Source organism: Ranitomeya imitator, chromosome 4 (genome assembly GCF_032444005.1).
Source record: "Ranitomeya imitator isolate aRanImi1 chromosome 4, aRanImi1.pri, whole genome shotgun sequence".
In the NCBI taxonomy this organism is placed as follows: domain Eukaryota; kingdom Metazoa; phylum Chordata; class Amphibia; order Anura; family Dendrobatidae; genus Ranitomeya; species Ranitomeya imitator.
Window position 1 is genome coordinate 583,044,646 of NC_091285.1, and position 22,887 is coordinate 583,067,532.

A 22,887-nucleotide genomic window follows, 5' to 3' on the forward strand; every position below is an offset into this window, starting at 1 on the left:
TTCCTTGTGTCGATACAGGACTCTTGTGTGCGCCAGTCACTACGCTGTGCCCGTCTCACCCGGCTTCTCACCCTACAACTTCATCTCTTGAACAATGGCCATGAAACAAAGCTTATTAACTTGGAGCGAGTGAACTTGGTTGAGCCCATATTGGCTCTGCCGAGATTTTATCAGGTGCGTGCACAATTCCTAAATGTTTCACTTTTCATACTTAATTGTCAGTTCCCTCTTCTTCCCACAATCTTATTCTTATGTGTGTGTATCAAATTATTTGGGACTGTCGCCTCCCTTACCAGTACGTGTGACAATTTGGCGAGATGGGCAGAGACTAAATCAAAAAATCCACAGCAGTAACCAAGAATTCTTGTTACAGAAGAATTAAACAGATTGTTTCGCTTGTTTAATGTATTTATTTTACTCATTTTATGTAGCGCCATTAATTCCACAGCACTTTATCTTCATCCCTGTCCCCATTGGGGCTCACAATCTACATTCCCTATTAGTATGTGTTTGGAATGTGGGAGGAAACCGGAGAACCCGGAGGAACATGGGGAGAATATACAAACTCCTTGCAGATGTCCTTGGTGGGATTTGAACCCAGGACCCGAGCACTTCAAGGCTGCAGTGCTATCCACTGAGCCACCGTGTCCCAGCACGGGCACATGCTAGGTGCGGGTGTATGGAGTGGGCTCAGGAACAGACTTCACACACCAAGGATGCCAACTGTATGAAACAGCTGGCATCTGCCTCTAACAGCAACAACCGGAGTTAGCTCTGATTGCTGGGGGTAAATCCTTCAATGCTGCTTTTAATCCTTTACAGTGGCATTTAAAGGCAACCGCTCCTGATGAAAATAGTATCTGATATGCAGGCAGGGTGTTGGAACAGGAGGAGCTGGTCAGATTGATTATACATTTTGGGGGGAGAAGTTTGTGCATGCAGAGATAACTGTCAATCACTCAGGAAGACCACCCACTGCACTCATATGCATACAAACACCAGGGATTTCAAGTAATAAAATACAACGTCAGGTCCAGACAGTTTTTTTTTCGTCTTTTTGCACATCCGTGTTTCATCCATTTTACGTAAACCTTTGAATAAATAAAGATCCAGTACAGTTTCCTATTTTAATAATTATAATGGACCTGTGAAGAGTGCCTGACACACAGATGGTAACCTGTATGTGATTTGGTTTTAGCACACCATTGACTTCTAATGAGTGAGTCTGATCTGGAATGCGGATTAAAGTAGAGCATGTTGCTGTTTGTTGTTTTTTTTGTTTGTTTTTTTAAACATACAGAAAATCAAACTTTCATGTGAGCCACCACACTGACTTTCACTAGTCAGTGTATTATTTGTATTTACTCTTTTTGCATAAGGATCACACACAGACTTTTAGGGTATGTGCACACAATGCAGATTTAGTGCAGAACTGCAGCAGATTTTTCTGCAGCAGAAACGCTGCAGAACTGCACTGTGATCACAGTACAATGTAAATCAATGTGAAAAAAAAAAGCTGTACACATGGTGCAGAAAAATCTGCGCAGAAACGCTGCAGATTTCAAAGAAGTGCCTGTCACTTCTTTTGTGCAGTTCTGCAGCGTTTCTGCACCCCTCCATAATAGAAATCTGCAGGTGCGTTTTTGGTGCGTTTTTAATGCGTTTTTATGCGTTTTTGATGCGTTTTTTGTGCAGATTTGTGCTCAAAAAACGCATCAAAAACGCATAAAAACGCATCAAAAACGCATAAAAAACGCACCTGCAGATTCTGCCAGGAGATGCAGATTTAGTGCAGAACTGCAGCAGATTTTTCTGCACCAAATCTGCATTGTGTGCACACAGCCTTAATACTCTACTGAGTTCTCCCTTATACAGAATACTTTCCCACAAACCGGACGTATTTTTTTGGACTATAAGATGCATCCAAGATTTAGACAGCTGAAAACAGGAAAAACATTGTTTCCTATTAATTAAAAGTTGCCTGGTAGTGTAAAGTGGAGTGATCATTTTCATTAATTTTAATGTACTAAGGTACAATAGGGAGGTAAAAAATCTATTGTTAGTGTCCCGCTGCAGTGTTATACATACAACACAATGCTGCTACATGCACGTGTAGACATACACTGCTCTGATGCATGTCCATATAAACCTACACTTTTCTTCTGCATGCCCATGAAGACATGCTCTGCTGCATGCATACTACATGCACATAGACATGCACAGCTCCGCTGCATGCCCATATAGACCTATGCAGCTCCGCTGTATGCCCATGTAGACATACGCAGCCCCGCTGCATGCCCATGTAGACATACACAGTCCCGCTGCATGCCCATGTAGACATACCCAGTCCCGCTGCATGCCCATGTAGACATACACAGTCCCGCTGCATGCCCATGTAGACATACCCAGTCCCGCTGCATGCCCATGTAGACATACACATCCCTGCTGCATGCCCACTACATGCACAAACTGACATACACAGCTCTGGTGCATGCCCATGTAGAGATACACAGCTCTGCTGCAAACCCATGCTACAGGGTGCAGTATAAACTCATCTCTCTCACCCACAAAGCTCTCCACAGTTCTGCACCGCCTTATATCTCCTCTCTCATCTCCGTCTATCGCCCTACACGTGCCCTCCATTCTACAAATGACCTAAGACTAACATCCCCCGTAATCCGAACCTCGCACATCTGTCTCCAAGACTTCCTCTGATGCCCGGTGTACGCGTACTGGCTTCACAGAGGCGCACTGCGCATTATCAGAAGTCTTCCGATTAACCTGTCAGGTATAAAACAACATAGAGGTGTGATATAAGTCACTTTCCCCTTACTGTTGGGGTTCCTCAAGGATCAGTCCTAGGCCCCCTCCTCTTCTCGTTGTATACCGCCCCTATTAGGCTAGTTTCACACATCTGTTTTTTGTTTTCAGGATAAATCCGGCAAATTTGTAAAATAACGGATCTGGTGCAAATTGTGAAAAACTGATGAGAGAGAGAGAGTGAGAGAAAGAGAGAGACCAGAACGGAAAATCTGCATGATTTTTATGGAAAGTGCTTTGAAAACCGAATCCGGCCGCCGGATTCATTGTTTCACGCCAGGATTCTTTACTGTTAGGGCAGTGAGAATCTGGAATTGCTTGCCTGAGGAGGTGGTGATGGCGAACTCAGTCGAGGGGTTCAAGAGAGGCCTGGATGTCTTCCTGGAGCAGAACAAAATTGTATCATACAATTATTAGGTTCTGTAGAAGGACGTAGATCTGGGGATTTATTATGATGGAATATAGGCTGAACTGGATGGACAAATGTCTTTTTTCGGCCTTACTAACTATGTTACTATGTTACCTATGTTTCATGTGTTTTTGGCCGGATCTGTCACTGTGCGTTTTTTTCACCGGACAAAAAAAGTTGCAGTGGACGTTTTCTCCATCCGTCCGCCGGAAACGACTATTTGGACGGATCCGGAAAAAAAACGATGAAACATCTGGCCATCAGGCACAATCCGGCACTAATACAACTCTATGGGGAAAAAACTGATCCGGCGTAAAAAAAACATCAATTTTTTCCAAAATATTGACGGATTGTGCCTGAAACAAAAAGCCTGATGTGTGAAAGTAGCCTTAGTCAAACAATCAGTAGATTTGGTTTCCAATACCAGCTCTATGCTGATGACACCCAATTATACACTTCTGCTCCTGACATCACGCCTGCCTTTTTAGAAAACACCAGTGATTGTCTTACCGCTGTCTCTAACATCATGTCCTCCCTCTATCTGAAACTGAACCTGTCAAAAACTGAACTCCTCGTGTTTTCTCCCTATATTAACCTATCGTTCCCTGACATTGCCATCTCCGTGTGCGGTTCTACCATTACTCCCAAGCAACATTCCCGCAGCCTTGGGGTCATACTTGATTCCGAGCTTTCATTCACCACCCACATCCGATCACTGGCTCGCTCTTGTTATCTGCACCTCAAAAACATTTCTAGAATTCGACCTTTTCTTACTTTCGACTCTGCAAAAACTTTTACTGTTTCTCTTATTCATTCTCGTCTGGACTATTGCAACTCTCTACTAATCTGCCTCCCTCTTACCAAACTCTACCCGCTCCAATCTGTCCTGAATGCTGCTGCCAGGATCATATTCCTCACTAACCGTTACACCGATGCCTCTACCCTGTGCCAGTCATTACACTGGTTACCCATCCACTCCAGAATCCAGTACAAAATTATTACTCTCACCCACAAAGCACTCCATGGCTCAGCTCCACCCTACTTCCCCTCCCTGGTCTCAACCTACCACCCTAACCATGCTCTCCGTTCTGCTAATGACCTGAGGTTAACACCCTCAATTATTAGAACCTCCCGCTCCCATCTCCAAGACTTTTCACGTGCTGCCCCAATTCTTTGGAATGCACTACCCAGGTTAATACGATTAATCCCCAATCCCCACAATTTTAAGCGTGCCCAAAAAATGCATTTATTTAGACTGGTCTACCGCCTCAACACATTAACCTAACTATCCCTGTGTGGCCCATTCAAAAAATGTAAACCATAATCAGGTTCCTCGCATCATGTTTCTCATAAGCTTTTTGTATTTAATAGCCTCTGTGTCTGTACTGTTACAGACACATTCTAAGGGATGATATACTGGAGTATCTGAAGAGGAATAACCTCATGACCCAGGATCAGCACGGGTTTACTAGGGACCATTCATGTCAGACTAATTTGATCAGTTTCTATGAAGAGGTAAGTTCCGGACTGGACCAAAGGAACCCAGTAGATGTAGTGTATATGGACTTTTCAAAAGCTTTTGATATGGTGTCACACAAAAGGTTGATGCATAAAATGAGAATAATGGAGATAGGGGAAAATATGTGTGTGGGTTGAGAGCTGGCTCAGGGATAGGAAACAAAGGGTGGTTATTAATGGAGCACACTCGGACTGGGTAGCGGTTAGCAGTGGGGTACCACAGGGGTCAGTATTGGGCCCTCTTCTTTTTAACATATTTATTAATGACCTTGTAGGGGGCATTCAGAGCAGAATTTCAATATTTGCAGATGACACTAAACTCTGCAGGGTAATCAAGTACAGAGGAGGACAATTTTATATTACAGGATGATTTATGTAAACTAGAAGCTTGGGCTGATAAATGGCAAATGAGCTTTAATGGGGATAAATGTAAGGTCATGCACTTGGGTAGAAGTAATAAGATGTATAATTATGTGCTTAATTCTAAAACTCTGGGCAAAACCGTCAATGAAAAAGACCTGGGTGTTTGGGTGGATGACAAACTCATATTTAGTGGCCAGTGTCAGGCAGCTGCTACAAAGGCAAATAAAATAATGGGATGCATTAAAAGAGGCATAGATGCTCATGAGGAGAACATAATTTTACCTCTATACAAGTCACTTGTTCGACCACTCTTAGAATACTGTGCACAGTTCTGGTCTCCGGTGTATAAGAAAGACATAGCTGAACTGGAGCGGGTGCAGAGAAGAGCGACCAAGGTTATTAGAGGACTGGGGGGTCTGCAATACCAAGATAGGTTATTACACTTAAGGCTATTTAGTTTGGAAAAGCGAAGGCTAAGGGGTGATCTTATGTTAATGTATAAATATATGAGGGGACAGTACAAAGACCTTTCTGATGATCTTTTTAATCATAGACCTGAAACAGGGACAAGGGGGCATCCTCTACGTTTGGAGGAAAAAAGGTTTAAGCATAACAGACGCGGATTCTTTACTGTAAGAGCAGTGAGACTATGGAACTCTCTGCCGTATGATGTTGTAATGAGTGATTCATTACTTAAATTTAAGAGGGGACTGGATACATTTCTGGAAAAGTATAATGTTACAGGGTATATACACTAGATTCCTCGATGGGGCGTTGATCCAGGGAACTAGTCTGATTGCCGTATGTGGAGTCGGGAAGGAATTTTTTTCCCCAGTGTGGAGCTTACTCTTTGCCACATGGGTTTTTTTTGCCTTCCTCTGGATCAACATGTTAGGGCATGTTAGGTTAGGCTATGGGTTGAACTAAATGGACTTAAAGTCTTCCTTCAACCTTAACCCCTTCCCGACCTTTGACGCCACGTAGGCGTCATGAAAGTTGGTGCCAATCCGACCCATGACGCCTATGTGGCGTCATGGAAAGATCGCGTCCCTGCAGATCGGGTGAAAGGGTTAACTCCCATTTCACCCGATCTGCAGGGACAGGGGGAGTGGTAGTTTAGCCCAGGGGGGGTGGCTTCACCCCCTCGTGGCTACGATCGCTCTGATTGGCTGTTGAAAGTGAAACTGCCAATCAGAGCGATTTGTAATATTTCACCTATTATAACGGGTGAAATATTACAATCCAGCCATGGCCGATGCTGAAATATCATCGGCCATGGCTGGAAATACTAATGTGCCCCCACCCCACCCTTCCGATCGCCCCCCCAGCCCTCCGATCTGTGCGGTACACTGCTCCGGCTCCCCTCCGTCCAGTGCTCCGCTCCCCCCCGTGCTCTTGTCCGCTCCCCCCGTGCTCCAATCACCCCCCCGTGCTCCAATCACCCCCCCTGCACTCCGATCCACCCCCCCCCGGTGCTCTGTTCCACCCCCCCCCCCGTGCTCCATTCCAGCCCCCCCGTGCTCCGTTCCACGCCCCCCGTGCTCCGTTCCACCCCTCCCGCGCTCCGATTCCCCCCCCCCCATGCTCCGATCAACCCCCCCCCCCCCCCGTGGTCCCCCCCCACCCCATCATACTTACCGATCCAGCCGGGGTCCCGTCCGTCTTCTCCCTGGGCGCCGCCATCTTCCAAAATGGCGGGCGCGTGCGCAGTGCGCCCGCCGAATCTGCCGGCCGGCAGATTCGTTCCAAAGTGCATTTTGATCACTGAGATAGATTATATCTCAGTGATCAAAATAAAAAAAATAATAAATGACCCCCCCCCTTTGTCACCCCCATAGGTAGGGACAATAAAAAAATAAAGAAATTTTTTTTTTCCACTAATGTTAGAATAGGGTTAGGGGTAGGGCTAGGGGTAGGGGTAGGGCTAGGGTTAGGGTTTCGGTATGTGCACACGTATTCTGGTCCTCTGCGGATTTTTCCGCTGCGGATTTGATAAATCCGCAGTGCTAAACCGCTGCGGATTTATGGCGGATTTACCGCGTTTTTTTCTGCGCATTTCACTGCGGTTTTACAACTGCGATTTTCTATTGGAGCAGTTGTAAAACCGCTGCGGAATCCGCACAAAGAAGTGACATGCTGCGGAATGTAAACCGCTGCGTTTCCGTGCAGTTTTTCCGCAGCATGTGTACAGCGATTTTTGTTTCCCGTAGGTTTACATTGAACTGTAAACTCATGGGAAACTGCTGCGGATCCGCAGCGTTTTCCGCAGCGTGTGCACATACCTTTAGAATTAGGCTATGTGCACACTGTGCGGATTTGGCTGCGGATTCGCAGCAGTGTTCCATCAGGTTTACAGTACCATGTAAACATATGAAAAACCAAATCCGCTGTGCCCATGGTGCGGAAAATACCGCGCGGAAACGCTGCGTTGTATTTTCCGCAGCATGTCAGTTCTTTGTGCGGATTCCGCAGCGTTTTACACCTGTTCCTCAATAGGAATCCGCAGGTGAAATCCGCACTGGAAATCCGCGGAAAATCCGCAGGTAAAACGCAGTGCCTTTTACCCGCGGATTTTTCAAAAATGGTGCGGAAATATCTCACACGAATCCGCAACGTGGGCACACAGCCTTAGGGTTAGGGTTGGAATTAGGGTTGTGGTTAGAGTTGTGATTAGGGTTATGGCTACAGTTGGGATTAGGGTTAGGGGTGTGTTGGGGTTAGTGTTGGAGGTAGAATTGAGGGGTTACCACTGTTTAGGCACATCAGGGGTCTCCAAACGCAACATGGCGCCACCATTGATTCCAGCCAATCTCGTATTCAAAAAGTCAAATGGTGCTCCCTCACTTCCGAGCCCTGACGTGTGCCCAAACAGTGGTTTACCCCCACATATGGGGTACCAGCATACTCAGGACAAACTGCGCAACAATTACTGGGGTCCAATTTCTCCTGTTACCCTTGTGAATCTAAAAAAATGCTTGCTAAAACATAATTTTTGAGGAAAGAAAAATGATTTTTTATTTTCACGGCTCTGCGTTGTAAACGTCTGTGAAGCACTTGGGGGTTCAAAGTGCTCACCACATATCTAGATAAGTTCCTTGGGGGGTCTAGTTTCTAAAATGGGGTCACTTGTGGGGGGTCTCTACTGTTTAGGCACACCAGGGGCTCTGCAAACGCAACGTGACACCCGCAGACCATTCCATCAAAGTCTGCATTTCAAAACGTCACTACTTCAATTCCAAGCCCCGGCATGTGCCCAAACAGTGGTTTACCCCCACATATGGGGTATCACCGTACTCAGGAGAAACTGGACAACAAATATTGGGGTCAAATTTCTCCTGTTACCCTTGGGAAAATTAAAAAATTCTGGGCTAAATAATTATTTTTGAGGAAAGAAAACGTATTTATTATTTTCACGGCTCTGCATTATAAACTTCTATGAAGCGCTTGGGGGTTCAAAGTGCTCACCACACATCTAGATAAGTTCCTTTCGGGGTCTAGTTTCCAAAATGGGGTCACTTGTGGGGGGTTTCTACTGTTAAGCCACATCAGGGGCTCTGCAAACGCAACGTGACGCCCACAGAGCATTCCATCAAAGTCTGCATTTCAAAACGTCACTACTTCACTTCCGAGCCCCGGCATGTGCCTAAACAGTGATTTACCCCCACATATGGGGTATCAGCGTACTCAGGAGAAACTGGACAACAACTTTTGGGGTCAAATTTCTCCTGTTACCCTTGGGAAAATAAAAAATTGCAGGCTAAAAGATCATTTTTGAGAAAATAATTTTTTTTTTTATTTTCATGGCTCTGCGTTATAAACTTCTGTGAAGCACTTGGGGGTTCAAAGTCCTCACCACACATCTAGATTAGTTCCTTTGGTGGTCTAGTTTCCAAAATGGTGTCATTTCTGGGGGATCTCCAATGTTTAGGCACACAGGGGCTCTCCAAACGTGACATGGTGTCCGCTAATAATTGGAGCTAATTTTCCATTTAAAAAGCCAAATGGCGTGCCATCCCTTCCGAGCCCTGCCGTGCGCCCAAACAGTGGTTTACCCCCACATATGGGGTATCAGCGTACTCAGGACAAACTGGACAACAATATTTGGGGTCCAATTTCTCCTATTATCCTTGGCAAAATAGGAAATTCCAGGCTAAAAAATCATTTTTGAGGAAAGAAAAATTATATTTTATTTTCATGGCTCTGCGTTATAAACTTCTGTGAAGCACCTGGGGGTTTAAAGTGCTCAATATGCATCTAGATAAGTTCCTTGGGGGGTCTAATTTCCAAAATGGGGTCACTTGTGGGGGAGCTCCAATGTTTAGGCACACAGGGGCTCTCCAAACGCGACATGGTGTCCGCTAACAATTGGAGCTAATTTTCCATTCAAAAAGTCAAATGGCGCGCCTTCCCTTCCAAGCCCTGCCGAGTGCCCAAACAGTGGTTTCCCCCCACATATGAGGTATCGACGTACTCGGGAGAAATTGCCCAACAAATTTTATGATCCATTTTATCCTACTGCCCATGTGAAAATGAAAAAATTGAGGCGAAAAGAATTTTTTTGTGAAAAAAAGTACTTTTTCATTTTTACAGATCAATTTGTGAAGCACCTGAGGGTTTAAAGTGCCCACTAGGCATCTAAATAAGTTCCTTGGGGGGTCTAGTTTCCAAAATGGGGTCACTTGTGGGGGAGCGCCAATGTTTAGGCACACAGGAGCTATCCAAACGCGACATGGTGTCCGCTAACGATGGAAATAATTTTTCATTCAAAAAGTCAAATGGCGCTCCTTCCCTTCCGAGCCTTACCATGTGCCCAAACAGTGGTTTACCCCCACATGTGAGGTATCGGTGTACTCAGGAGAAATTGCCCAACAAATTTTAGGATCCATTTTATCCTGTTGCCCATGTGAAAATGAAAAAATTGAGGCTAAAAGAATTTTTTTGTGAAAAAAAAGTACTTTTTCATTTTTACGGATCAATTTGTGAAGCACCTGGGGGTTTAAAGTGCTCACTATGCATCTAGATAAGTTCCTTGGGGCGTCTAGTTTCCAAAATGGGGTCACTTGTGGGGGAGCTCCAATTTTTAGGCACACGGGGGCTCTCCAAACGTGACATGGTGTCCGCTAAAGAGTGGAGCCAATTTTTGATTCAAAAAGTCAAATGGCGCTCCTTCCCTTCCAAGCCCTGCCGTGCGCCCAAACAGTGGTTTACCCCCACATATGAGGTATCAGCATACTCAGGACAAATTGGACAACAACTTTCGTGGTTCAGTTTCTCCTTTTACCATTGGGAAAATAAAAAAATTGTTGCTAAAAGATAATTTTTGTGACTAAAAAGTTAAATGTTCATTTTTTCCTTCCATGTTGCTTCTGCTGCTGTGAAGCACCTGAAGGGTTAATAAACTTCTTGAATGTGGTTTTGAGTACCTTGAGGGGTGCAGTTTTTAGAATGGTGTCACTTTTGGGTATTTTCAGCCATATAGACCCCTCAAACTGACTTCAAATGTGAGGTGGTCCCTAAAAAAAATGGTTTTGTAGTTTTCGTTGTAAAAATGACAAATCGCTGGTCAAATTTTAACCCTTATAACTTCCTAACAAAAAAAAATTTTGTTTCCAAAATTGTGCTGATGTAAAGTAAACATGTGGGAAATGTTATTTATTAACTATTTTGTGTCACATATCTCTCTGGTTTAACAGAATAAAAATTCAAAATGTGAAAATTGCGAAATGTTCAAAATTTTCGCCAAATTTCCATTTTTATCACAAATAAACGCAGAATTTATTGACCTAAATTTACCACTAACATGAAGCCCAATATGTCACGAAAAAACAATCTCAGAACCGCTAGGATCCGTTGAAGCGTTCCTGAGTTATTACCTCATAAAGGGACACTGGTCAGAATTGCAAAAAACGGCAAGGTCTTTAAGGTCAAAATAGGCTGGGTCATGAAGGGGTTAATAACTATGTATCTATGTAACTATGTTACATAATAAGGCTGATAACCGGTTCATGCAGCTTTACATGAACACCCGATCCTTACACGCAATTGTTACCATCCACCTCTCGTGTCTCCCCTTTTTCCTCATAGATTGTAAGCTTGCGAGCAGGGCCCTCATTCCTCTTGGTATCTGTTTTTATCTGTGTTTATTGTTATGCTGTAATGTCTGTTGTCTGTACAAGTCCCCTCTATAATTGTAAAGTGCTGCGGAATATGTTGGCGCTATATAAATAAGAATTTATTATAATTATGTTATTTTGCACATCTGTGTTGCTACTCATCTGTGTTGTATTACACCTGTTATATTACACAGTACCTGTGTTATACTTGTTATATTACCCCTGCGTCTCCTCTTGCGTCGTCTCATTGCTGTGTTTTTTCCGCAGGCCGTTATTGTTACAGAAGCATATGATGTGCAGCCAGACTGGCCAGAAGTCCTGTATAGCAAGGTGATAGTTGGAGGAGACTTTCAGTACCTGGAAGAGTTCAAGCAGCGTCAGCTCCTCAGCAGTGGGGTGATCGAGCAGCTGTCAAACAAGTAAGTCAGCCATATAAGATGAAAAGGATGTCGGGGTGCGGTTGTATAGGTACTCCATAGAACAATGTGGCTGGATGATGTCAGAGGAGTTGCAGATTACTGGATTCATATCATAGGGCTGTCATTAGAGACTTTTGGCTTGCTGCACACTAATTCTTGTCCATACACGTTTTCCCACTTGCTATACTCGTTTTTCATCCTGAATCTGTATATTGCATTGCTATGCAGGAGAAACAGCCTTCAGCTGTAATATTTGTGATTTTGTTAGGAGGGGCTGGTTAGTTTGGTCTTTTAGACGGATTCTACTTACCCTTAAAATTTGTAGGTCTTGACAAGAAGAGGAAAGGCTGCATTCATACATCTATATCTGTTCTTATAGCAGTATAAAATGGGCCATTTTCCCTCCTTGGGCTCCATTTTTGCATCCTCATTGCATCCATAAAAAAAAAAAAAATTGGAAGCAGAACTTTTATTTAGCCATTAATGCAAGTAAGGGATAAAACACTGACATGGAATCTATCAGTAGGATCTACCTTCCTAAGGCTACGTTCACATTCGCGTCTTTGGACGCAGCGTCGTGGAAGCAACGCACGATGCACGAAAGACGCATGTAAAACGCAAGCTTTTTTAAAGCATGCGTTCAACCTTTTTATATATATATATATATATATATATATATATATATATATATATATATATATATATATATATATATATATATATATATATACTAGCTGAAGAGCCCGGCGTTGCCTGGGCATAGTAAATATCTGTGGTTAGTTATAGCACCTCACTTCTCTTATTTTCCCAATCACATCTTTCATTTTCCCCCTCACATCTCTCATTTTCTCCCTCACTCCTCTCATTCCCCCCCAACACTTGTCATTTCAACCTCACATCTGTCATTTTCTGATCACTCCACTATTTTTCCTCACTCCTCTCATTTTGCACTCACACCTTTTCATTTTCACCTCACACCTCTCATTTTCACCTCATCACCTCAGTATATACATGTTTGTCATCTCCCTTATATACAGGTCCTTCTCAAAAAATTAGCATATAGTGTTAAATTTCATTATTTACCATAATGTAATGATTACAATTAAACTTTCATATATTATAGATTCATTATCCACCAACTGAAATTTGTCAGGTCTTTTATTGTTTTAATACTGATGATTTTGGCATACAACTCCTGATAACCCAAAAAACCTGTCTCAATAAATTAGCATATTTCACCCATCCAATCAAATAAAAGTGTTTTTTAATAACAAACAAAAAAACCAACAAATAATAATGTTCAGTTATGCACTCAATACTTGGTCGGGAATCCTTTGGCAGAAATGACTGCTTCAATGCGGCGTGGCATGGAGGCAATCAGCCTGTGACACTGCTGAGATGTTATGGAGGCCCAGGATGCTTCAATAGCGGCCTTAAGCTCATCCAGAGTGTTGGGTCTTGCGTCTCTCAACTTTCTCTTCACAATATCCCACAGATTCTCTATGGGGTTCAGGTCAGGAGAGTTGGCAGGCCAATTGAGCACAGTAATACCATGGTCAGTAAACCATTTACCAGTGGTTTTGGCACTGTGAGCAGGTGCCAGGTCGTGCTGAAAAATGAAATCTTCATCTCCATAAAGCATTTCAGCCGATGGAAGCATGAAGTGCTCCAAAATCTCCTGATAGCTAGCTGCATTGACCCTGCCCTTGATGAAACACAGTGGACCAACACCAGCAGCTGACATGGCACCCCACACCATCACTGACTGTGGGTACTTGACACTGGACTTCAGGCATTTTGGCATTTCCTTCTCCCCAGTCTTCCTCCAGACTCTGGCACCTTGATTTCCGAATGACATGCAAAATTTGCTTTCATCAGAAAAAAGTACTTGGGACCACTTAGCAACAGTCCAGTGCTGCTTCTCTGTAGCTCAAAAGAGGCTTTACCTGGGGAATGCGGCACCTGTAGCCCATTTCCTGCACATGCCTGTGCACGGTGGCTCTGGATGTTTCCACACCAGACTCAGTCCACTGCTTCCTCAGGTTCCCCAAGGTCTGGAATCGGTCCTTCTCCACAATCTTCCTCAGGGTCCGGTCTCCTCTTCTCGTTGTACAGCGTTTTCTGCCACATTGTTTCCTTCCAACAGACTTACCATTGAGGTGCCTTGATACAGCACTCTGGGAACAGCCTATTTGTTGAGAAATTTCTTTCTGGGTCTTACCCTCTTGCTTGAGGGTGTCAATGATGGCCTTCTTGACATCTGTCAGGTCGCTAGTCTTACCCATGATGGGGGTTTTGAGTAATGAACCAGGCAGGGAGTTTATAAAAGCCTCAGGTATCTTTTGCATGTGTTTAGAGTTAATTAGTTGATTCAGAACATTAGGGTAATAGGTCGTTTAGAGCAGAGGTCCCCAACCGCCGGCTGAAAAACCCCAACGGCCCGGTCCTGGTCCGCGGCGCCACTGACAGCTAGCTTCGTGGCCCTGCGCCTGGTCAGAGCACGCTCTGTGACAGCTCGCAGCTCCCGGCAGAGAACATTATGCAGGACGGGGCGGGGCGTCAGGCGGGTCTTAGTGACACAGCCCTCCTGCGCAGCATGGTGTGTTCCTGACGGGGTGGGGCGGCAGGCTCTCCTCACTGACACGCCCAGTGGCGTATCTAGGGGGGCGCAGCCGGCAGGGGGGCGCAGTCGGGCCGCCTCATTCGGCGGTCCGCAGTGTCTCCCCCGGCGGCTGCATTCTGCCGCCCCCGGTCAGGGAGTCAGCTGTTCTCTGTGCCGACTGTCAAGCTGACAGCCGGCACAGAGAAGCTGCAGAGCGCCGGCTCCCAACAAGTGCAGAGGTGGAGGGGAGCCCCTGCAGGGTGGCTGTGACGGGCAGGGAGAAATCCCTGCAGCTCCACTGCCCAGCGATCTGTCTTCCTGCTTCCTCTCACACAGACGCGCCGCTGGATGACGTCATCATTCAGCGGCCGGCTGTGTCAGAGGAAGGCAATGAGCTGCTGTGGGAGAGTGCGAGGAGAGGTGAGAGGGGTGTGTGAATGTGTGTGTGAGAATGTGTGTGTGAGAATGTGTGTGTGAATGTGTGTGTGTGATTGTGTGTGTGAGAATGTGTGTGTGTGAGAATCACATTCTCATTATAAATGTCATAATTATATGATAAGTATGCACTAAGCTCCACCCCTCCATAACTCCACCCCCATATGACCAGAGCCCCGCCCCTGCCCCACCCCCACCCCACCGGACCATGGAAAACTGGTCTTGCTTAAAGCCGGTCCCTGGTGCAAAAAAGGTTGGGGACCTCTGGTTTAGAGAACCTTTTCTTGATATGCTAATTTATTGAGACAGGTTTTTTGGGTTATCAGGAGTTGTATGCCAAAATCATCAGTATTAAAACAATAAAAGACCTGACAAATTTCAGTTGGTGGATAATGAATCTATAATATATGAAAGTTTAATTGTAATCATTACATTATGGTAAATAATGAAATTTAACACTATATGCTAATTTTTTGAGAAGGACCTGTATAGTATACATCTGTATGTCATCTCCTGTATATAGTATATACCTGTATGTCATCTCCCCTGTATATAGTATTTACCTGCTGTGTGTCATCTCCCCTATATATAGTATATACCTGAATGTCATCTCCTTCTATATATAGTATATACCTGTATGTCATTTCCTCCTGTATATATTATATACCTGTGTGTCATCTCCCCTGTATATAGTATATATCTGTGTGTCATCTCCTCCTGTATATAGTATATACCTGCATGTCATCTTCTATATATAGCATATACCTGTATGTCATCTCCTCCTGTATATAGTATATACCTGCATGTCATCTTCTATATATAGCATATACCTTTATGTCATCTCCTCCTGTATATAGTATATACCTGTGTGTCATCTCCCCTGTATATAGTATATATCTGTGTGTCATCTCCTCCTGTATATAGTATATACCTGCATGTCATCTCCTCCTGTATATAGTATATACCTGCATGTCATCTCCTCCTGTATATAGTATATACCTGCATGTCATCTTCTATATATAGCATATACCTGTATGTCATCTCCTCCTGTATATAGTATATACCTGTATGTCATCTCCTCCTGTATATAGTATATACCTGTATGTCATCTCCTCCTGTATATATATATGTACCTATATGTCATCTCCTCCTCTATATAGTATATACCTGTGTCATCTCTCCTGTATATAGTATATATCTGTGTGTCATCTCCCCTGTATATAGTATATACCTGTGTGTCATCTTCTATATATAGCATATACCTGTATGTCATCTCCTCCTGTATATAGTATATACCTGTATGTCATCTCCTCCTGTATATATATGTACCTATATGTCATCTCCTCCTCTATATAGTATATACCTGTGTGTCATCTCCTCCTGTATATAGTATATACCTGCATGTCATCTCCTCCTGTATATAGTATATACCTGCATGTCATCTCCTCCTGTATATAGTATATACCTGCATGTCATCTTCTATATATAGCATATACCTGTATGTCATCTCCTCCTGTATATAGTATATACCTGTATGTCATCTCCTCCTGTATATATTATATACCTGTGTGTCATCTCCCCTGTATATAGTATATATCTGTGTGTCATCTCCTCCTGTATATAGTATATACCTGCATGTCATCTCCTCCTGTATATAGCATATACCTGCATGTCATCTCCTCCTGTATATAGTATATACCTGCATGTCATCTTCTATATATAGCATATACCTGTATGTCATCTCCTCCTGTATATAGTATATACCTGTATGTCATCTCCTCCTGTATATAGTATATACCTGTATGTCATCTCCTCCTGTATATATATATGTACCTATATGTCATCTCCTCCTCTATATAGTATATACCTGTGTCATCTCCCCTGTATATAGTATATATCTGTGTGTCATCTCCTCCTGTATATAGTATATACCTGCATGTCATCTTCTATATATAGCATATACCTGTATGTCATCTCCTCCTGTATATAGTATATACCTGTGTCATCTCCCCTGTATATAGTATATATCTGTGTGTCATCTCCTCCTGTATATAGTATATACCTGCATGTCATCTTCTATATATAGCATATACCTGTATGTCATCTCCTCCTGTATATAGTATATACCTGTATGTCATCTCCTCCTGTATATATATGTACCTATATGTCATCTCCTCCTCTATATAGTATATACCTGTGTGTCATCTCTCCTGTATATAGTATATACCTGTGTGTCATCTCTCCTGTATATAGTATATATCTGTGTGTCATCTCCCCTGTATATAGTATATACCTGTGTGTCATCTCCTCCTGTATTAGACCTCGTTCACACGTTATTTGCTCAGTATTTTTACCTCAGTATTTGTAAGCTAAATTGGCAGCCTGATATATCCCCAGCCAACAGGAAGCCCTCCCCCTGGCAGTATATATTAGCTCACACATACACATAATAGACAGGTCATGTGACTGACAGCTGCCGTATTTCCTATATGGTACATTTGTTGTAGTTTGTCTACTTATTAATCAGATTTTTATTTTTGAAGAATACCAGACTTGTGTGTGTTTTAGGGCGAGTTTCGTTTGTCAAGTTGTGTGTGTTGAGTTGCGTGTGACGACATGCATGTAGCGACTTTTGTGAGATGAGTTTTGTGTGGCAACATGCGTGTAGCAACTTTTTGTGTGTCGAGTTGCATGTGACAGGTTAGTGTAGCAAGTTGTGTGCAGCAAGTTTTGCGCATGGCGAGTATTATGTGTGGTGCCTTTTGAGTATGTGCAAGTTTTGTGTGAGGCAACTTTTGCATGTGTTGCAACTTTTGTGCATGTGGCAATTTTTCCACGTGTGCAAGTTTTGCGTGTGGCGAGTTTTCCATGAGGTGAGTTTTGCACTTGTGGCGAGTTTTGCAATTGCCTAGTTTTTGCATGTGGCGAGTTCTGCGCGTGGCGAGTTTTGAGTGGCGACTTTTGTGTTTCGACTTTTATGTGGCGAGGTTGGTGTATTTGTGGTGAAATGTGTGCTGAGGGTAATATGTGTTCAAGCATGTGGTAGTGTGTGGCGCATTTTGTGTGTGTTCATATCCCCGTGTGTGGTGAGTATCCCATGTCGGGGCCCCACCTTAGCAACTGTACGGTATATACTCTTTGGCGCCATCGCTCTCATTCTTTAAGTCCCCCTTGTTCACATCTGGCAGCTGTCAATTTGCCTCCTACACTTTTCCTTTCATTTTTCCCCATTATGTAGATAGGGGCAAAATTGTTTGGTGAATTAGAAAGCGCGGGGTTAAAATTTCACCTCACAACATAGCCTATGACGCTCTCGGGGTCCAGACGTGTGACTGTGCAAAATTTTGTGGCTGTAGCTGCGACGCCTCCAACACTTTTCCTTTCACTTTTTCCCCCATTATGTAGATAGGGGAAAAATTGTTTGGTGAATTGGAACGCGCGGGGTTAAAATTTCACCTCACAACATAGCCTATGACGCTCTCAGGGTCCAGACGTGTGACTGTGCAAAATTTTATGGCTGTAGCTGCGACGCCTCCAACACTTTTCCTTTCACTTTTTTTCCCCATTATGTAGATAGGGGCAAAATTGTTTGGTGAATTGGAACGCGCGGGGTTAAAATTTCGCCTCACAACATAGCCTATGACGCTCTCGGGGTCCAGACGTGTGACTGTGCAAAATTTTGTGGCCGTAGCTGCGACGGTGCAGATGCCAATCCCGGACATACATACACACACACACATTCAGCTATATATATATATATATATATATATATATATATATATACAGGGTGGAGCGCGGTAATTTGCTTTTTTGCACTGCATGCTGTGGCGGCACTGTCGGTCGAAGAGAGGGGAGAGTGGGTGTGGCTTACAGTGGCTGATGGGAGATTTGTATTCCTCTGCCTTTCAGTTGCCATCATGCAGTGGACACGTGAGGAGAGGTCATTTTGTGTTGAAGCGTATTTTTCAAATGCCCACTCGATCATTGCAGTGCAGCGTGCTTTTCGTTTACAATTCGCTGTTCCTCCACGCGGACGTGTTCCTGGACGGCAATCAATTGTAAATTGGGTGAATGCATTCAGAACAGCAGGGAATGTGTCATGTGTACGAAGGGGACCTGAGAGAAGGATTACAACACCACAAAACATCGAGAGAGTTAGAGCAGCAGTACTGCAATCTCCGAAACGCTCTGCTCGGAAGCAATCATTTGCTCTTGGCATTTCACGAGTATGCATCATTGGTCCTTACTTTTTTCAGGATAATGGTCGTGCCATAACTGTGAACTCCGAACGGTACTTGTCTATGATACAGGATTATTTTCAGCCGGCTCTTGAGGCAATGGAACTAGAGGATACATGGTTCCAACAGGATGGTGCCACTGCACACACAGCGAGGGTTACCATGAATTGTTTGAGGCAAATGTTTCCTGGACGGCTTATCTCTTTGAGGGGAGATGTGAACTGGCCAGCACGCTCACCAGATTTAGCCCCATGCGATTTTTTCCTTTGGGGTTACATGAAGTCTAAGGTGTATATCAACCGTCCCAACACCTTGGAAGACCTAAGGAACAATATTGAAGCTGAAATTGGCAGAATACCAGTGGACATGCTTGTTAGAGTTCATGAAAACTTCAGAAAACGTATGCAGCAGTGTGTGGATAGCGAAGGTCGACATTTGCCAGATACACTATTTAAAACCATGTAATTTAAAAATTCCATTACTGTTCAGTATAATTAAAATATAAAATAAATTTTTCTAATGATCATAATTTTTTTATTTAATTCCCAAATCAGCAAATTACCGCGCTCCACCCTATATATATATATATATATATATATATATATATATATATATATATATATATATATATATATATATATATATATATATATATATATATATATATATATATATATATATAGTCTTTTCAGTGTCCAGACACCGTCTATACCGTCTATAACGCACAACAACGCAAGTACTTGCGTCTTCTGCGTTGCCAATACACTTCAATGGGGGTTTTGACGCATCAACAACGCAAGTGCGACGCATGCGTTTTGTTTTTTTATTTTGGACGCAGAAAAAATGCAACATGTTGCGTTTGCCGCGCCCTGCCAGGTGCGCCGAAACGACGCATGCGTCGCGAAACTCACCAAAACGCATGACAACGCATGCCCATGCGTCCCCAATGTTAAAGATAGGGACGCATGACGCATGCGTTGTTTTGCGGCGACGACGCTGCGTCCAAAGACGCAAATGTGAACGTACCCTAAGCCATCTACATGGGTATGCAACTTATAGAAAATTGAATAAAACAATACCTTGATATCTGTAATCCGATGTCTTGTTCCAGAGAAATCCACCTTTTTCTTATATGTATGAGCTGTTAAGATCTATGGGCCAACCTAGATCTCCCTGAGAATCTGCCTCCAGAGATTATTGTACAAGAAAGAGGGCGATACCAGTGTGAGACATGAAATGACTGACAGTCTGCTCTCATAATTGCACACAGCTTTGCAGTGAGAACAGCATCAACAGAGTGCAGCAGAACGTCTCATTACATCTCACAGGCAGCCAGTGTGGGGGAAGGGCAGTACAGCACAGCCGACAGCAGTGTGAGAGGACAATTGTAGATACAAATGTGTTTGTAATAAGACAAAGTTAATTTCTGCTGTACTGTGTTCTGATCTCACTGCAGAGTTGTGTGTGATTATGAGAGCATAGTGTCAGTCATTACATTTCTCACTCTGGTAACGCTACCTGTCATGTAAAATAATCTCTGCAGGCAGATTCTCAGGGAGATTTATGTAGAGATTTATAGATTTTGACAACTCATTAACATATTAAGAAAAACATGGATTTCTCTGGAATAAGACATCGGATCGCAGATATCAAGATAACATTTTATTCAGCTCCCTATGACCTACAAGCCCATATAGACGGCTTAGGAGGGTTGATTCTACTGATGGATGCCCTTTAATTAAAATGGATGCATTTAGTTTCTCATACATGTTTAAAGGGTCACCATAATCTTTAGCGGCTGAGTCTAATCCACAAAACGGATGAGAATAAGACAGATCGGACACATTTTTTCATATTTAAAATGGATGTTTTTATGGATCAAGGAAACTCTATTAAAAGAAACAATCGGATAGCAGACAGATGTGTGAATGTAGCTTAAGTTTCATGGTGTAGGTTCCCATTTAAAGTATGGTCTTTGTCAATAATTCAGTTGAAAATCAATTCTGTATTCCATATACCTTACAGCGTGTGGCTGTATCTGTTTGTTTGTATGCATAATCTACATTAGATATTGTCTAATTTCAGATGCAAACTGAACTCTCCTGGATCCACCGGTCTGCAGAACCTGAAGCGAGTGATCTGTTACTGTGAGGACATCAACACCCGCTATAAACTGGCCATTGAGAACAAGTTCTATGACATCACTGATGTCCTGATGAAAGACTCGCAGACACGGTGCTGCCTGACAGATATGCTGTCTCGATAAAACATCTGAGCAAGGTGCCAGATTTTGGACTTTTGATAAACAAGCCACATTTTTTTTTTACGTTTGCTTCTACCAGACTATGATTAAGAAACCAATGTCATTACAGCTAGCTCCTGTAAATGTTTATGGAGTTAAGGAACAAAGATTTGAAAGTTGTTTTTTTTATGTTTTACTTGTCTAATCACAACTAATAGATTCATTTATTTGTGTCGTCATTGTACTGCAGCGCTGTATGCCACATAAATGTAACACAGAAGCATTTCTAAATCAGTATTATAGTCGCAAATCTGGGCCTGATCACTCGAAATAACAGCATCATCAGTCCTTATGATGCCGTCGGGTCTGGTGATCACTATGGTGCCAGGCTGAAATTTGCACCCGTGCCGGTATTACATTTGTGAGACATTAGTCTTATTTTGACTTTGCACTAACAACTTGATTCCATAAGGAGATTTTGCGGTGTATTCCCCCTTATAAAATATTTCCGAAAAATGGAACAGAATCTTCGTAGCAGAAGCGGTACCTGATATGTCAAATCCATATATCCTTCTTTTTTTCCCCCACTTTGAATGAACCTGTCGCTCAATATTTTGATCTTTGAAGTACTGTTTGCACTATAGTCTGTCTGGTGTGGTTAATATTTTGTAAGAAAGGTCTAAATCTGAGCTTAATTTTTCAACTTATTAACCCTCTGTCACATACAATATTCGGACTAACGAGTTCACATACAATGTGCCTGTCAGGCGCCTGCTGGAAAAATACCTATAATATCTAATGTTTGCAATTTCAGTGCTCTAAAAGTGATCAGTGACCTTCATAGGGATGTAATAAAAGAGACTACACATAATCAGTTGCAAAAAAAAACATTTACTTAACATAAAACTAATAACTATGAAATACAAACTTTTCAAAACTCCCGCCAAATAGTCCCCAGTTCGACTCTCTCAAAAAAATGTACAAAGAAAATTTTTGAACACAAACTTAATTTTAAGGTACCTTAAGTACTATTAAAAACATATTCAATCAGAAGTAGATGCTGAGGTTTCCCCAGAAAAGTCACACTTGCAGAGCAAATAGCAAGAATTACACACCATTTTTGCATGTGTCAGGCAAATTGCTTTATGACATTTGAGACATTCATAATTTGAAAGCCTTCTGGTTCCGCTTTCCGTTTGGCAGGTGGTGCATCTCCTTCTTTTGTGAGGTGGTGCAGATGGTGACTTTTCACCATCATCTTCTGGGCGGAACCTTTTGAGCTGAACTTGAAGGCGAGAGGGGATACCGATTGTTTTCACGCTTCTCCTGCGTAGCTCTCCAAGTACTAGTTCATGGGCCAATTTTTTCAGATACAATCGTCTACGGAGTGGTTCAAGCTTGTTTTCAAGATAAATTACTTGTGAATTTATACCACCCAAATTCAACATAGCAAAAAATATGACCATTGGCCAGTGTTTGATGTTTCTGCTGACGTTGAAAGTGGAGCACATCTGATCTGCTGTATCCACACCCCCTTTGGTGGCATTGTAAAATGTAATTATCTCCGTTTTTTTTTCTGCCCCAGTCCCAGGATCGAAGGCAGCATCATCATGAAGTGTTGATAGAAGAAGTACGATTTTTTTGGCATGTGGTACATAGGAAACTAAAGCCTTTCCATTATGGAATGCAAACATACTGCTGTACTGTTGTCTCTCTTTCACACTTACA

The 22,887-nt window shown here is 43.0% G+C and overlaps 1 protein-coding gene across 2 annotated transcripts in view; it reads left to right on the forward strand.

Annotated features, from left to right (window-relative positions):
* SPG11 (SPG11 vesicle trafficking associated, spatacsin) overlaps positions 1–22,129 on the forward strand; it is a 116,715-nt gene extending 94,586 nt beyond the window's left edge. For both annotated transcript variants that reach the window (XM_069766455.1, XM_069766456.1), the window contains exons 39-41: positions 19–174; positions 11,491–11,642; positions 21,003–22,129. In XM_069766455.1, coding sequence (XP_069622556.1) covers positions 19–174; positions 11,491–11,642; positions 21,003–21,183 — 489 coding nt within the window. In that variant the 3' untranslated portion in view covers positions 21,184–22,129. The remainder of the gene's footprint in view (positions 1–18; positions 175–11,490; positions 11,643–21,002) is intronic.
* The last annotated feature ends 758 nt before the right edge of the window (positions 22,130–22,887 follow it).